The 15165-nt window shown below is 45.6% G+C and overlaps 1 protein-coding gene across 2 annotated transcripts in view; it reads left to right on the forward strand.

The window, feature by feature from the left end:
- The window catches only part of LOC126542462 (uncharacterized), a 106026-nt gene that overhangs the window by 3506 nt on the left and 87355 nt on the right, over positions 1 to 15165 (forward strand). For both annotated transcript variants that reach the window (XM_055077262.2, XM_055077261.2), the window contains exons 5-6: positions 3635 to 3705; positions 4636 to 4709. In XM_055077262.2, coding sequence (XP_054933237.1) covers positions 3635 to 3705; positions 4636 to 4709 — 145 coding nt within the window. The remainder of the gene's footprint in view (positions 1 to 3634; positions 3706 to 4635; positions 4710 to 15165) is intronic.

Below are 15165 nucleotides of genomic sequence, written 5' to 3' on the forward strand. Positions count from 1 at the left end.
TGCAGCCCTGCCCACCCATTCAACTTCATCTCTATGCTGTGCTTTGTTTTGGTGCTTGCACTGAAAATGTGTGTGGTTTGGAATTCTGAGCCTGGCCAAAGCCCAGCGCTAAAGGCAGTGGGATTGGTCCAATCCGACACTACATTTCAACAGACCTGTGTAGTCTTACTCGGCAAGCCTACAGCATAGGCCTGCCCTGGGTCAAGCCCAGGGCAATGTCATTTCATGGAGAAGCTTCCGTACATCCTCGCTACTGGCGAGGATGTACGGAAGCTTCTTCATGAAATGACATTGCAGCAAATTACAATGCACTATTAAAGAAAGAAATATTATGAAATAGCATATGGATGTCAGTTCTTGTGCAAAAGCAGTAGGATTGCCATCATGTGAGTCATGATTCAAGTTCATTGCTCCTGTGTCATGCATCTAGCTGTAGGCAATTTCTTTTCACTACTTGCATTTCTTGGCAAGTGTGCTTTTGGCACACTTGCCTGCTTAGATTTTCCTAAACCTCGGCATATTCAACTCTGAGAAGATTATTATTTAGCTAGTAATTACTTGTTACACGTCTCGTGGCCGATATGATTTGGCATCAGCCATATGGCTGCTGTACTATCCCTTTAAGGATTCTTTTATTCATTCCTGGAAATGGTCTGTTTTCAGTTGACTGCAACTATGCAGCACGCTGGTGTTGTCAAGGCAGAGGGACATATGTATTTGTGTGTGCCTCCACTCCATGTGTACATATTGTGAAGGCAGCTGGCAAACAGCCAATTCTGGGTATAGTCCATGGTTGGCATGCATATTGTGTGCACAGTGCAATCCACTGTTAAAGGGAACATGTGAGCATGGGGCACGAGTGAACACCTTGCTATAAACAGTGCTAGTTTCCCTTTACGCATACTTACTCTACATTGAGATTGCTTCCATGTGCACCCTCAGCTTGAGTGCCCTGAAGGTATGACTTGCTGCTTGGCATGTTCCCTCTGACTACGCTGTACACTAATCATGAATAGTGTGTGCTTTCCTCTAGCCTTGGGAAGATAATCACCTTGTTGACTTTGCATGCAGCTTGATATTGAGAGGTGCTTAGCATTGATCACCTACATGAACACACATATTCCCAGATTAATGGCTGCAAGGAATGTCTGTTTAAACAGTGATGGCACTTATGTGGCGATGTTTTCTGTGAATGGCATTTGTCTGTCAATGCCTCAGGGAACAATAGTTATGCCTCCAGTAAACATTGTGAGCAGCTTTTCCCAAAGTGCAAAACAGTGAGAGTGATAGCTAAAGCTGCTCTGGAGTGCAGCTTCCTATAATTTGATCTCACTCTTTTTCTTCATTTCACTTAATTCTGTTGAAATGATGCACTGTGCCATTGGTTAATCTGCTTCTTTGTCGAAGGTCCTTTGGTTTTTCACCACTGGAGTGTTTTTTTTTTTTTTTCTGTAGAAATGACCTTCTTCCTCATATCCTGTTAAAAATGTAGCAGGTTATTTGGTGGAAATGTGTGCAGTTGTCATATTTTGCGAGGCACTGGTGCCAGTTTGTGCGACAAGCAGGGGATTGAGGTACTACTTGTGCTGCTAAACCTGTTGGTGTGGCCTAGTGGTACAGGCAATGCCATTCTTGCCTGCATGGCTCAAGTTTAAATATTGTGGTTGCCATGGCAGTTCATGATGCGCATAGAAAGACACTTTAGGAGAGACTGCTATGACATACAAGGCATCTGTGGGAGCTCTTGGTACTAATGGTACGAGCATGTTGTGCCGTCATGCTAAAGCAGACACGTGATTGGTTGTGGACTCTATTAAAACTTAAAAAGGCAGCAATGGTTGACTGCCATTGGAAAATTGGCCTGTTAAGGGTGCATGGTTGAGCCTAGACTTCAGGCAAGTTCTCTTTGGGGTGGGAAATGAAGATGCCAACTGTGTTGTTATGGGTGATGCAAATTTGTAACTGGATGTTGCCAGTGCAATGTGCCAAGGCAATAAGTGAGACAGAGCAGAGTGCACTGAGCAGTAGTACAGCACCTGGCGCTGTATTTAGTAACAGTCCAGTTCATTTTCCATTATTTCTGTTCTTCCTCACTGGCTTGGACATAGCCATACTGCTGTTATCACAGGGGTTGGCCACATAATACGATAGATTCTAAGAAAAGAATGAATAATGTATTATTATGAAGCACGGCTCCAACTACATATACAAAATAGCTTTCAGTATGCATGAGGCCTGCATTTGCTGCAGAGTGGGAGGGTGTGGCAGAGACTGGCATAGGCTCATTTGAAGATTGAAACTATAGAATAGCCTTGGGCACACCTTCGGTAAATGTAATGCTATTTAGGTGTGATCACAGTAAAGTTATCAGAGGTATGCATGAGTGATGTCATGGTTGCTATTCATTGCATTGTTTTTCACACTTGAGTATGTCAGTGACCGAGGGGTCGCAGTGGAGCACCACAACAAGAGGACCAGTGTAGTAGGCTTCTATAGTGAAACCGCGTGTGCCGTGTTTGCACATCAAGCATGTGCTCCCCATCTTTATTTTTCTAACCTTTCGCAGCCGGCACCAAGGCGCCAGCTGAGAACGCCGACCTTAGTGTCTCCGTGTTATAATGTCGGTGGGCACTACAGGGTGCCCTGCCTAGATGGAATGGCGAAATGGCAAGTTAGTGTAACTGCGTTACAAAAGAGTCCATGGTCAGTCGAAGTAGTCAACGTGAAGGGTATTGAGTCCTTGCTGCAGAACTCAGGTGGGTGGAACTGGGCACTACGTAAGGGGCGAGGGACTCGATGAACAGACGCTGTTGGGAGGATCGCACCAAATTGATGAAATGATGGTCGGCACATGCATGAATGGTGCTTTGACAGTGTCTCTGCGAGCGTAGACTCTGTATACTGTGAGCAAATAATGTAGAAAATGTGTGCTTTAACTACACCACTCAACTTCAGCTAACAAAGAGCTGAGCATTGCAGTAGCTTCTCACCTGCTTTTCTCATGGCTGACAGAACGCATTTCCTCCATCCATGAAGTAGCACTGAGACTCTTTCAGTTGCTGAAGGAGCACACTTACGAGCATCTTTGTTTTTGACATCTTTTGCGCACTTCATGCAGTGGTAAATAAGGGTTAGTTAGGGGAAACAAAGTAAATAATGCAGTGAGAGTGCAACTGCAGTCATTTCACAATGTTGGGCAAGAAACCCCAAGGTGCAAAAAACGTTTCCAGAAGGTGTTGCTGGTTGAGAGGTTGTGTACGGTGCTTGTGTTGCCAGCGGATGTAGTGCAAGAAATGTGTGAAAACAGAGCGAATCCAAAACATAAGAATGGCATTCTTAATTAAGCCATTAAAACTCTGAAGAGGGCCACTTTTAGTCCCTCATAAACCAAATTACCCTTGAACACAGAAATAGGCATGTATAGCTACAATTAAACTATGCCGAAAGTGCTTGGAATGGCCTAATTCATGCTTATGTTTCAAATAGTCACGATAGCAACACAAAGAAGAAAAAAATAGTCATTTTGCAGAAAGTTTCGGTCTCTAGTGATGGCAGTGCCTAAGTCTGTGTCTATTGTGCCCTACCTGTAGTGTGTGCTACCAGTATATTGACTGGAACCCTGATTTCTTTTTAGGTTCCAAGGACAGCAGCACTGACAAGTCAAAGGAAGCCTTCCTTGCAAACTTGCCAAACCATATTGAGGAGGTTCGTTTAATTCGTTTTAATTGCCAGTTAGTACCGACTTCATTATATTGAGGTTCAACTGTATTTTTAACCAAGTCTTTGTAAAAGCCAATCCAGAAAGTTTAAGGCCAATCGCAACAAGATCTTGTAATGTGTAAAAAAAAAAAGCCTAATTTCTGATAGGGTTGATACAGAGCAGTGTCTGTGTAAAATTTTACATTTGAAGTAAGAGTGGATGCATTATGATAAGCTAGCAGATTAGGTGTCTTTTATACCGAAACTAGCAGAGAAAAGGAAACCCTCTGCCGTTAAGGCTTGCAGGAAGTGAAGCATGACTGAAAACGTGTGGCTCTTTGGCATGACCTCCGTGACTGCACAGCTCGCAGAGCACGTTAAAAATCTGAGGCACGTGCTGGGTTTTATATCGTAACCACTAACTACCAGGTGTATATGTAATAATCAGGCTCATGTAATAGCCATGCCTTCATGTTTGATTGACAAGTTTGGAAAGCGATGTTTTGGTTTTATTGTAGAACAGGCTAAAACCCCAACTTTTGGTGATGACGAGTGCGACCCTCCCCTGAAGCGAGCATCAGGCCCAGCCAAAAAATGTTTTGAACCATCCCATTATTCCTAGTTTTCTGTGATGTGTGTGTGCTGGTGTCATATTGTGCTACACAGACCTGTATACTGCGAGTTGCATTTATTGGAAGAATGTACCGTTTTGCAAAAAGAAGAGTTTGGGTGTAGAAAACTTGCCAAACGTGCACAAAATATTGAAAACACCACAAAATATTGACAAAAGGTGTTACATTAATCTATAATTTATTAGCTATTAGTGGAACTGTGATTGCTCACATTTTGTTGTTGCGTATTTGTTTCAATTTATTTGTGTTTTCGTGGAATCCTGCTTCAGTAATGATGTGATGGTATGTCTTATCATACTTACAGGAACACATTTTCCAACTCTTTGAGAGGTTTGGACCTGAGAAAGTGGTGCTTAAGAAACCAGATAACAAGAAGCCGTAAGTGATATTTCTTTTACAGGTCACGAAAGTTTTTCATAGTTTGGTATGGCAACAGCAGCTGTGAGGTGCACTTGTGGGGAGGTGGCTGCACGGTGACAGGGCATGCTGCAGAAACGTGTGATCATGTACTGTTGTGTCTGTCCATAAAGCATTTTAATCAGCCATTTACTTGCATGAAACTTGAATTTGCCTGCACCACTGAGTGCCATGGCACGGACGTCGGTGTGTCTACCAGTGCCTAGACAGATAGCAGGCCTAGACAGCTACTATCATAGCTTGTCGCATTGTCTTCTACAGCAGTGATGGGAATGCTGCACATATTGCATCATCCTGTGCTGACTAGCATTTGTAGCTCCATACTGCTCCAAAAGAGTCATCTTTTTTACCTAAATTCACCATTGCTGCACCACTTTATAGTTTCAGCGGTATGAAAATGGGAAAGCTATCACACAATAAGATAAAAAATGTGGCACCACTGCCAGTGGCGTTGCCAGAAATTTCGTTCGAGGGCGAGGCGGGGGGCAAACGTTGCAGCTTGGCCTCGTCCTTAAAGGGGCCCTGAACCACCCTTCGGGTTTGGTGAAATAACATAGTCCGCGGGTAGCATACACTGTTGGGAACATCTCAGCCAAGTTGTGCTGTCGTACGCGGAGCGCGAAGTCACCTTTTTCTCAAGCGCTCTTGTTTCAAAAACCCCATGATCCTTGCTCTTTTCTATGTGCTTTATTTCGTCATAAAGCACACTCCAATACGCAGCTGCTATTGGTCGCTGCCCTCGGCTACACTGCAGCCGCCGCGAGGGGCCGCCACGAGTCCAGTGGCTAAGCGCACTGCGGCTCTCTGAGGACAGCCGCGTTTGGCTTACGTTTAGCGCGGCATAGGCACCAAATGGCAAATTTGAACTGCGTGCCACGGGGACGTCTCCGTTGTAGCCTTCGCAGTGCAAGGCATTGGAAGGGGAGCACAGCTGAGGCCGTGTTTGATTGCTGATAGCTCCGCTTCTGCTGGATGCATTGAAGTACTTTTTGCGGCAAAGTGGTTCTGAAATAGCCTATCTTCACTTCTAATGTCTTTCTTCACTTCAATAAAAAGTGGTTCAGGGCCCCTTTAAGAGGAAGCTTTAGCTCGGGTGCTCCTATCTAAATACGTGTAGAAGGGGAATTCATTTTTCTCCGCACCCGCCGCACCAAATTTGACGAGGTTTATTGCATTTAAAAGAACAACTTAAATTCTAGTGACTGCTGGATTCGAATTTTTCATTTAGGTTGTGAATTCTTTATTAAAAATGGCCAAAATAAAAAATTTTCAGAAAACGAAACTATCGAGTTTAAAACTGTAACTCAGCTATGAAAAAATGATATCACAATTCTGTGAATTATACTAATAGTACATCTACAGCGGACAAAATTGATATGTTACACATGAATCTAAAAAAATTCAGTGTTATGCGGCTTCTGCAGAACCCTTGTACACAATGTAATCAATTCATGTAAGATACAAATTGACATACCAAATTTGTCCGCTTTGACTGTTATAATAGATGCCGTTGACAGAACCGCGATATCTGTTCTTGATGCAGAGCTGTTAGTTTGTAAACGTCGTGCTCCTATTTTTTTTTTTTCGAACTTTCAAATTTTTCGAAATATTTTAAACGAATTTCAAGCCCTAAATCGAAATTCCGCTTCCAACAGACTCTACAATTTAACTTTCTCTCTCAAATGCAGCAAATTTCATTAAAAGTGATCCAGAGGTTATCTCAGAAAAGGGTTTCTGCATTTTACATGTAGTATTTGAATAGGCCGCGTCGGAGTGGGGCCCGAGCTAAAGCTTCCTCTTAAACAATTTGTCGAGGGATCAAAAAGATGAATAATAATTGCATTGCTATTGCCAAAGATGCTGCAAATGAATTCTTAATGCAACGCAGTGTCAAAACTAGTAAAATATGTATTTTTTCATAAAAGAATATACTCGTATGTGCCAAAAATTGTGCCCAACATAACTGATATCAATGCTTTCATGTTTTTTGTCTATTCAATAAGTAAAGGAAATATCACACGAAATTTAGAACTATATCAGTTTGAAACCAGCAAAGCAGTGCATGCCGCTGATATGAAAAATGTAAAGGCCATGAAATGAACAAGTTGAGGACAAATATGTTAATGAAACTTTTCATTCAAGAACCGTGTTTACATTCTCGTACATATGCAACAGCCAGTGAAATATCTTAATGACGCTGTCATTTGTTCTAATGTATTGTGCAGGAGCTGCTGTTACCGGTCGTGTATTGTGAGTAATTGCACCGAAATTATAGTCGCGACAGAGAGCACGTATAAAAAAGCAGGAGTTCTGCAAAATACAGTTAAACCTGGATATAACGAAGTTGACAAAAGCTCGCAATTTTTCGTTACATGCAGGTTTTCGTTACATGCAGGTTTCGCGTGAAGGCTCGTACGAATGATGCAGAAACGAAACCAAATAGCTCAATATATCCGTGAAGGTGAACTCACCCTTCAATCATTTATTTTACACTAAAAAACTGCGTAATTTCCGCTTGCTTCTTCGGCACGAGTGTAGGCACAACACGCCGCTCCAAAGAGGCTAAATCGTGTAGAGCTCCTTCATCGTCGAGCGAGCCGACGAAACGGCGCATAACGTCCATTGCGTTCATCACCTCCTTTGCAGTAAGCACGTCACACGGATCTGCCTCACAAGCACCATCATCACCGCCATCCGGATTTTGCACGCTTTCAGCTACTGCTGCATCAGACATTTCTTCTGTAGTCACGGCGGCGTTGTCGGCAAACAAAAAGTCAGTCAGTTCAACGTCGTCGGGTACACCACCGTTAGTACATAGCTCGTTCCACGCTTTGGCCACATTGGACGGAGTAGAAAGGTCTGCCTCCTCCTCGTCGGCACCAGCCCGTGCGTTTTTGGCTATTCCGGCCTTTAAAAAGCAATTCGCGATAACATCTGCCCTGACCTCTTGCCAGGAGGCAGCAAGCATCTCGACTGCTTGATAAATGTCGATCTTCATCTCCCGTTCCAGACGGATGTCGAGAAGTATTTTCAGGATTAGTCGGCGCCAGTAACAGCATTTAAAACTGTTAATGACCCCTTTGTCCAGGGGTTGTATTAGGGACGTGCAGTTGGCCGGGAAGTAATGCAGTTCGATGTTCGACAGCTGCAGGCCCTCGACGTGGTGCGCCGAGCAATTGTCCAGCAGTAGGCAAACTTGACGGCCTTGCCGCTTGACGTCCTGGTTAAATTCCTTTAACCACTCAGAAAATATTGGCCGAGTCATCCACGCTTTGGAATTCGCCACATACTTCACGGGCATACGCTTCGTTCCCTTAAAACACCTGGGACGGGCACTTTTGCCGACAACTAGCGGGACTCGCTTGTCTGTGCCGTTGAGGTTGGCACACAGCAGAATCGTTATGCGGAGCTTGCTCTGCTTTCCACCGCGGCAGTCATCGCCTTTTAACGCTAGCGTGCGGCCCGGAAGCATTTGATAAAATAGAGCTGTCTCGTCGGCATTGTAGACATCAGCCGCCTCGAAGCGACTCAGGATTCCAGGCAGCTTGTCAGCCACCCACGAAGCAGCAGCATCCCTGTCTGCGGAGGCAGATTCGCCGCTGATTACTCTTCCGACGACACCGTGCCGGCTCTTAAATCCCTGCAGCCACCCGTTGCTTGCCTTGAAATCGTCATGACCCAAGATACACGCAAAATCCTTTGCCTTCTGTTGCAAGATCGCGCCACTTATGGGTACATTTCTGGCTCGCGTGTCCAAAAACCACGTGAACACTGCCTTGTCCACATCAGTGTATGTGGACAGCTTCAGTCTTTTTTTCTTCGAGCTTGTTCCCGACTCCACTGCATTTCTGATGCTGTGTTCCGCACTCAAAATCGTTGATAGTGTGCTCGCTGGAATGCTGAAACGGGTGGCAACGTCCTTCTTCTTCTCGCCCGCGGAGACTGCATTTAAAATTGCGAGTTTGTCTTCAAAAGACAGAACTTTTCGTTTTCTGGCAGTAGAACTCATCACGACCAACCGACGACGCAGTTAGAAGCGGAGACGCACGACTACACGCCGACAGGCAGGCCTAGCACCTCCAAAACAAGTCGGACAAACCAGTACCAGAGCACAGTTGACACACGCACACATGCAGAACGCAGGACAACACTCAAGATGGCGAATGCAACGCATCCATAGAGAAAGAAAAAAAAAGTGACGGATATCGTTCGTCATCGTCCCTCCCCCTCTCCCTTCCGGCGCCTTGGCAATGAAAGAACCGGCTATCAGCGTTGCTTTTCAAGTGAATTCTTACACATAAGTGTGTCTAAGCCGTTCAAACAAATGAAAATCACAAAATAAGAATGCTTGTCCTCAAATCCATACGAAACAAAATAATTCTGCAAGAGAAATCAGCTGCCGATACCAATGCCACCTGGTGCCACGCTAGACAAGCAAAGCCTGAAAAGACTGCTACGTTAGGCACGGAGCGGCGCTAGTTGCCGCCATCATCATCATCATCGCTAACTTTGCTCGGTCGCGGCAATCCCTGGCGTTCGCGTAGCTGCTGGCTCCTTACAGCATTAATATTCAATAATCTAGAGCATTTCTTCGGCCGAATTTTCCTTAAAAGTGCTAAAAGTAATGACTGATCAGCTTTGGGAGTTCGTTACATCAAGGCTAACCGCCGCAACGCGTTCGTTACATCAAGGTCGAAAATACATGGGCTTCAATGGGGGCAGCGTTGGGGAATTCAAAAACTTCGTTAAATCCAGGAATTCGTTACATATAGGTTCGTTACATCCAGGTTTAACTGTATACGAGGGCGAGTCAAATGAAAGTGAGTCAATGCGAATATATGACAAACGGGGTACTTTAGTCAAAAGTAGTCTCCATTAGCATTTAGACATTTGTCCCATTGATTAACGAGTCGCGTGATTCCAGTCTCGTAAAACTCCTTGGGTTGCTGCTTCAAAAAGTCTGCAACTGACTTTACGTCATCGTCCGACACGAATCTGGTTCCCTTGAGCTGTTTTTTTGGTTGCCCCAAAATGTGGAAGTCGCAAGGCGACAGGTCTGAGCTGTATGGCGGATGTTGCAGCGTTTCCCACTTGAACTTTGCCAGCCTTGTATTAACCACATCAGCGACGTGGGGATGGGCATTGTCGTGGAGCAAGATGACCCCATTACTCAATTTTCCGCGTCGTTTGTTCTTGATTGCGACACGCAGCCGTTCCGGGGTTTCACCATGTCGGAAACAGTTGATAGTCTCTCAAGTTTTAGCAAATTCTACCAGTAATGGCCCCTGACGATCGAAAAAAAAGAGTCAACAACACCTTTCCGGCGGAAATGATGGCCTTTGCTTTCTTTGGGTGTGGTGAATTCGAATGTTTCCACTGTAAGCTTTGCCGTCATGTTTCAGGCTCATAGAAGTGGCACCATGGTTCGTCCCCGACCACAATTGCAGACAAGTCGTCACCCTCATTGTGATACCGGATCAGATGAGTCCAAAGCAGCGCCAAACTTCTCCGTCCTCTGGCGGTGGTTCAAAATCTTGGGCAATCATTGCGCACACAAGAGCCAATAACCGAGATGCTCATGAATTTAACCGTGACTGATGTTCACATGCTCTGCAAGTTCGTCGATGCTTATCCTTCGTTCTTGTCTCATCAGCTCATCAACCTTTGCAATTTTGTTAGGGGTGTCTGCACGATGGCTTTGGCCCGGTCTTGGATCGTCTTTGCAACTTTCACGTCCTTCTTTGAACCGTTTGCTCCAACGCTTCACAGTGGCCAATGAAATACAATGTTCGACGTACATGGCAGCCATATGGCGACTAATTTCTTTTTGAGAAACACCTTCTGCTGTCAAAAACCTCAAGGCACCACGCTGCTCAACTTCTGAAGCGTCCGTTACGTCACGCAACCATGTTCAACCCAGTGTATGAGAGCATTAACTAACCTTTATCCTCACACCTGCATGTCACTTTTGTAAATGAGAGATGCCTCTCTACTATGCGCATGCCTCGCATATAATGAACCGAACCATTATTGCGCACTTGGGTAGGCTCACTTTCATTTGATTCGCCCTTGTACATTAGAAATGTGAAGATGCAATGGGATATACAAATGCGAAGATACAGCTTGATAAAGGGCAAGAAGTGTCACTGCAAACAAAGTTCACTGCACATATACACTAAACCTCGCAACAAGATATTTAAGTATATATATGTATCCAATAAATCTACGTATCTAAGAAAAAGTCACTATATAATGTGTCAAACAAGGCAAATAAACATGCACAATCTCAGATTCACAGAATCCTAGGTCCTGCCCCCATGCCATCCACTCCCCCCCGATGTATCACGCGCGACGCACTTGCCCCCCGCTTTTCTCCTTTGCGGACACAAGGCTGAGTCATCATCGTCGGCTCACCCATTCCATCCCCCAACCCCCACGCTTTCACTCGCACATACAGCATGCAGCGCTCGGTCACGATGTTATTGCCCTTGGACTTTATACGAAACATGAGGGCGACGGCGACGGCAGGAATGCACCTGGAGTTTTCATATAATTCCTATCGCAATAGCATAGTAAGGGTATCCGGCAACTGAAGCGTCCCGTGGCCCATTACTTTCCGCAAAAGAAGTAACAAAGTCGAAATTTCACCATGCGACAATTCATTGCGCCACAACAATGGTTTCTTTCTTTCCTATTGTGGGGCGGGGGCGCCAAAATGAAAAAAACGCAAAGGAAAGTATGTTGGCTGCAACTGAATGCCTACTTTGGGCACCTAATGTGGCTACCGAAGGAATATAGAAGAAAATGTCAGACGCATGGTCCACCGAGAACCATGCGCATGCTGCTCGGTATCCTACACTGGCGAGACAAGACTTTTTGGAGAGGTTGCGCTCAAGGGAATGCGGTGCAATCCGTCAAGTCCCCACAGTGATGGGGGCGAGCGACCATTGTATCTTCTTCTTTTCTGCTAGCCAGCAAGCGTCCAAAACTCTGCCAGGTGAAAATCCAGCCGGCCAGAGCAAACAGAACGCGCACCGAAGTGCGCCGCGCGGTGGTCAGGGCAACACGAGAAAAATGTATGCGCTCTGGCTGGCTCTGGCAGCGAGCGGGTAGGGTAGCGAGAACAAAAAAATTGAAGAGGCTCAATGTGTCCTTGTCAATAAAAGTCAAAGTAGAAAAAATAAATAAGAACGTAGTTACCTTGGCTGACTTTAGTGTCTTGACATGGATGCTTTGTCGTAGGTGAAAAAAAAAATATTTTTTTATGTGACATGGCGGCACAAATGAACCACCACCACGCTTCTCATCTCATCGGACCTCGCTGCGTGCTTTGTCAACTGGTCTGATAGTGTGCTGATTTGGCTTGTCTCGTTGTGTGTTCCGATGTAAGACTAGAAAAGTCAATGCACCTTTGGCGTCAAGTGTTTATACAGTAAAACCTACCGTACCCGCTTAAACAGTAGTTTCATTTTAAAAGTAGTAAAGTAAAATCCCCGGCTCAGCGGCCATTGAACATAATGTGTTTTGTATCTGCATAAACCGTACTAGCTTATTGCGTACGTATCGGTTAACACGTAGTGTTTCCATTTTTCGTTGCGAAAACACGGCGGTGCGTCATCTCCATCGGGCGGTCCGGCAGAACAACAAGCCTCAGAGATTGGAACAACGGCCTCCAAGTGCCCTGTGTGTTTGCGCGTGAAGCCACATCAACGTGAACATCATTTTGGCGGCGTGCCAGAGGGCGTTGTGGCATTGTGCAAGCGAGGACCCGCGTCATGGCGAAGCTCGGATAAAAAAAAACGGCAGGGGCTCAGCATTGAAGAAAAATTAGACATCGTTCGTGCTACCGAACGTGACACAAAGAAGTCTGCGTTGGCACGCGACAGGGATCTGCTTTTGACTATGGTGTGCGGCATCTGGAATGCTAAGAAGTTGCTCGGTAGCGCTGCTGTGACCACGAAGAGATGTCGGCTACGAGGTTCGACTTTTCACCATCATTGCCTCTGTTGTTGCCGAAGTGTCGACTAGCAACAGTGATGAGGACGACACGGAAAGCAACAGCATGGGCTATTCAGGCCCAACAGTGGCAGAAGCTGCGTGTTACGTCAGCCTCATGAGTGCAATCGTCGTGACGAGAACAGCATCCAGCAATGAAAAAAGCACCCCGCGACATCTGCAGTGCTACCGCACGCGAGAACGGAGAATACATAACGCCAACAAGGAATCTGCTATGTAGGTGTGTGCTGAGAAGAGGGGGCTGGCTGAACATCTGGCTCGCAGCTTCAGTAAGTTTGAGGCCACTGTCATCGCTTCTAGGCCGCCGCGGCATCAAATGAAAATAACACTTTTGTCGCGCAAAGTGAATAAATACTGCATGTTTTTTTTCCTCTTTCATTGCACTCTCTGTGAGTTCAGTTTTTGACAGGTAAGTGGGCGATTTAATGCTATTTTGGTTAAACAGTACTACCGTTTAGTACTACCGTTTAGTACATACTTTTTCCGAGCGCCGGCCAACTACGATTTAACGAGGGTTCACTGTAACAGCATTAAACCCACAAAGTTCCGCAATTGAATATCTAAAGCACAGTTTCTGAAAATGTCAGTGCACCTTTCATATCAAAAGTTTATGAGATTTATATCCATAAAGTTTCGGAATTGACATTCATGTGCTCTATAGATTCCGCGGCCTCCGCTAGATGCCGTGGCGAGCTCGTTCGCCATAAATGCGCCCTTGAAACTTTGTGCTCAGATGGGGCTGCTTGCGTTATGTTACTCCCAGTAAATGGGCATTGCCGCAAAATCCAGCCCTAGTTCGCAATGTTCTTGGTGAAATGTATTTTCGAGCGTGAAAAAGACATTCTAGACAAAATCCAGAATGATTTCCAGCACCAGGGGTTGCTTTGGTCTGCAGTGCATGGACAGCACGAAAAAATTGCAGGGGGGGGCGGGCAGCGCTGAAGCCCTATAAGACCCCCCCCCCCCCCGGCTACGCCCCTGACCACTGCCCGTCGCTGTATTCATTGACAACATTCGTTCATGGCTATACAGCCAGTGAGGCAGCCGACAGAATCGGATGGAATCCTATTGTTTTTGTGTCTACTGCAAGGCTACAATGCTAGGTGGCCACGCTAGGTGGCCACGCTAGCTGTGTGACTTTGTGTTCTATGCAATAATTTTACACATGCAGGGGTGATGCATGAAAAGTTAAGCAGTGTTCGCTACTTATTTTTGTTGCTTGCTTGAAACTTTATTTGCTGCACCATAAGAGTTTGTCTTCAAAAGAAATTGAGGTAATTGAGATTAGCATTGGGCTTTATAAATGCGTGCACGGTGATTGGGTACCAGACCACGATTCCGCTGCCACCATTTGTTGCGTTCTCCAGGGTTGTGTCTCTCACCGCTGCCGACCAGTTCTGTTTTTATGAGAGCATCTGTTAAAGAAATTGCAATCTCGGAATAACGCGGGATATATATTTGGTAATAACCTGCCAAGCCAAGGAATGACCTGATGTCCCGCTTGGTGCGTGGTTGCGGGAAGTTGTCTATTGTGGTCAGTTTAACCTAGGAAGGCCGACAATGGCCTTGCCCTATTACATGACCTCGATAAGCTACCGCTGCGCACCCTAATTGGAATTTGGGAGCCTTGACAGTTAACTTGGCCTCTCGTAGACGACGCAACACGGTTCGCAAGTGCTGCATATGGTCCACCCATGATGAAGAAAAGATTGCTATGTCATCGAGATACGGAAGTGCAAAGACCTCCATTCCTCATAGCACCTGGTCCGTAAGGCTAGAGACACAACAGGGAGCATTCTTCAATCCAGAGCTCAGGACTTTCGGCCAAAAGGTTCCCTTCAGGGAAATAAACACCGCAAGCATGCTTGCCCTCTCAGTCAACGGAACCTGCCAGTACCCTCTGACTAAATCAAGCATGGAGATGAAATTAGCACTGCTAACTCTCTCAAGCCTTCCCTCGATATGCGCTATTGGGTAGGTCTTGTCCTTCGTGATTAAATTGAGCCTGCGGTAGTCGATACACGGTCACGGCTCCTTTTCTGGGACCTCAACCAAGAGGCGAGGTATAATCACTCTCTCCGGGTTCGATTACACCTAGCTCTAACATCTTGTTTATTTCAGCGGCCATGACTTGACGTTGACGAGGTGAAACACGATAAGCTTTCATACGAACTTAGTCTGATGAGGTTAACTCTATATTGTGAACGATCGCAGTGGTCCTTCCAGGTGTGCCTGAAGATGTCTTTAAATTCAAACACGAGCTCCCTCAGTTTAGCCCTTTGATTGGGATTCAACTCCACCTGCTCTACTAGCTTGTCAATGGTCTCGTGAATGTCTTTTGCCCCCGTTACTGATGTTCACTCTGGAAAGTCAACAGGCATCTCCTCAGGTTGGTTAAGGG

This window comes from Dermacentor andersoni, chromosome 2, assembly GCF_023375885.2.
Source record: "Dermacentor andersoni chromosome 2, qqDerAnde1_hic_scaffold, whole genome shotgun sequence".
NCBI lineage: Eukaryota > Metazoa > Arthropoda > Arachnida > Ixodida > Ixodidae > Dermacentor > Dermacentor andersoni.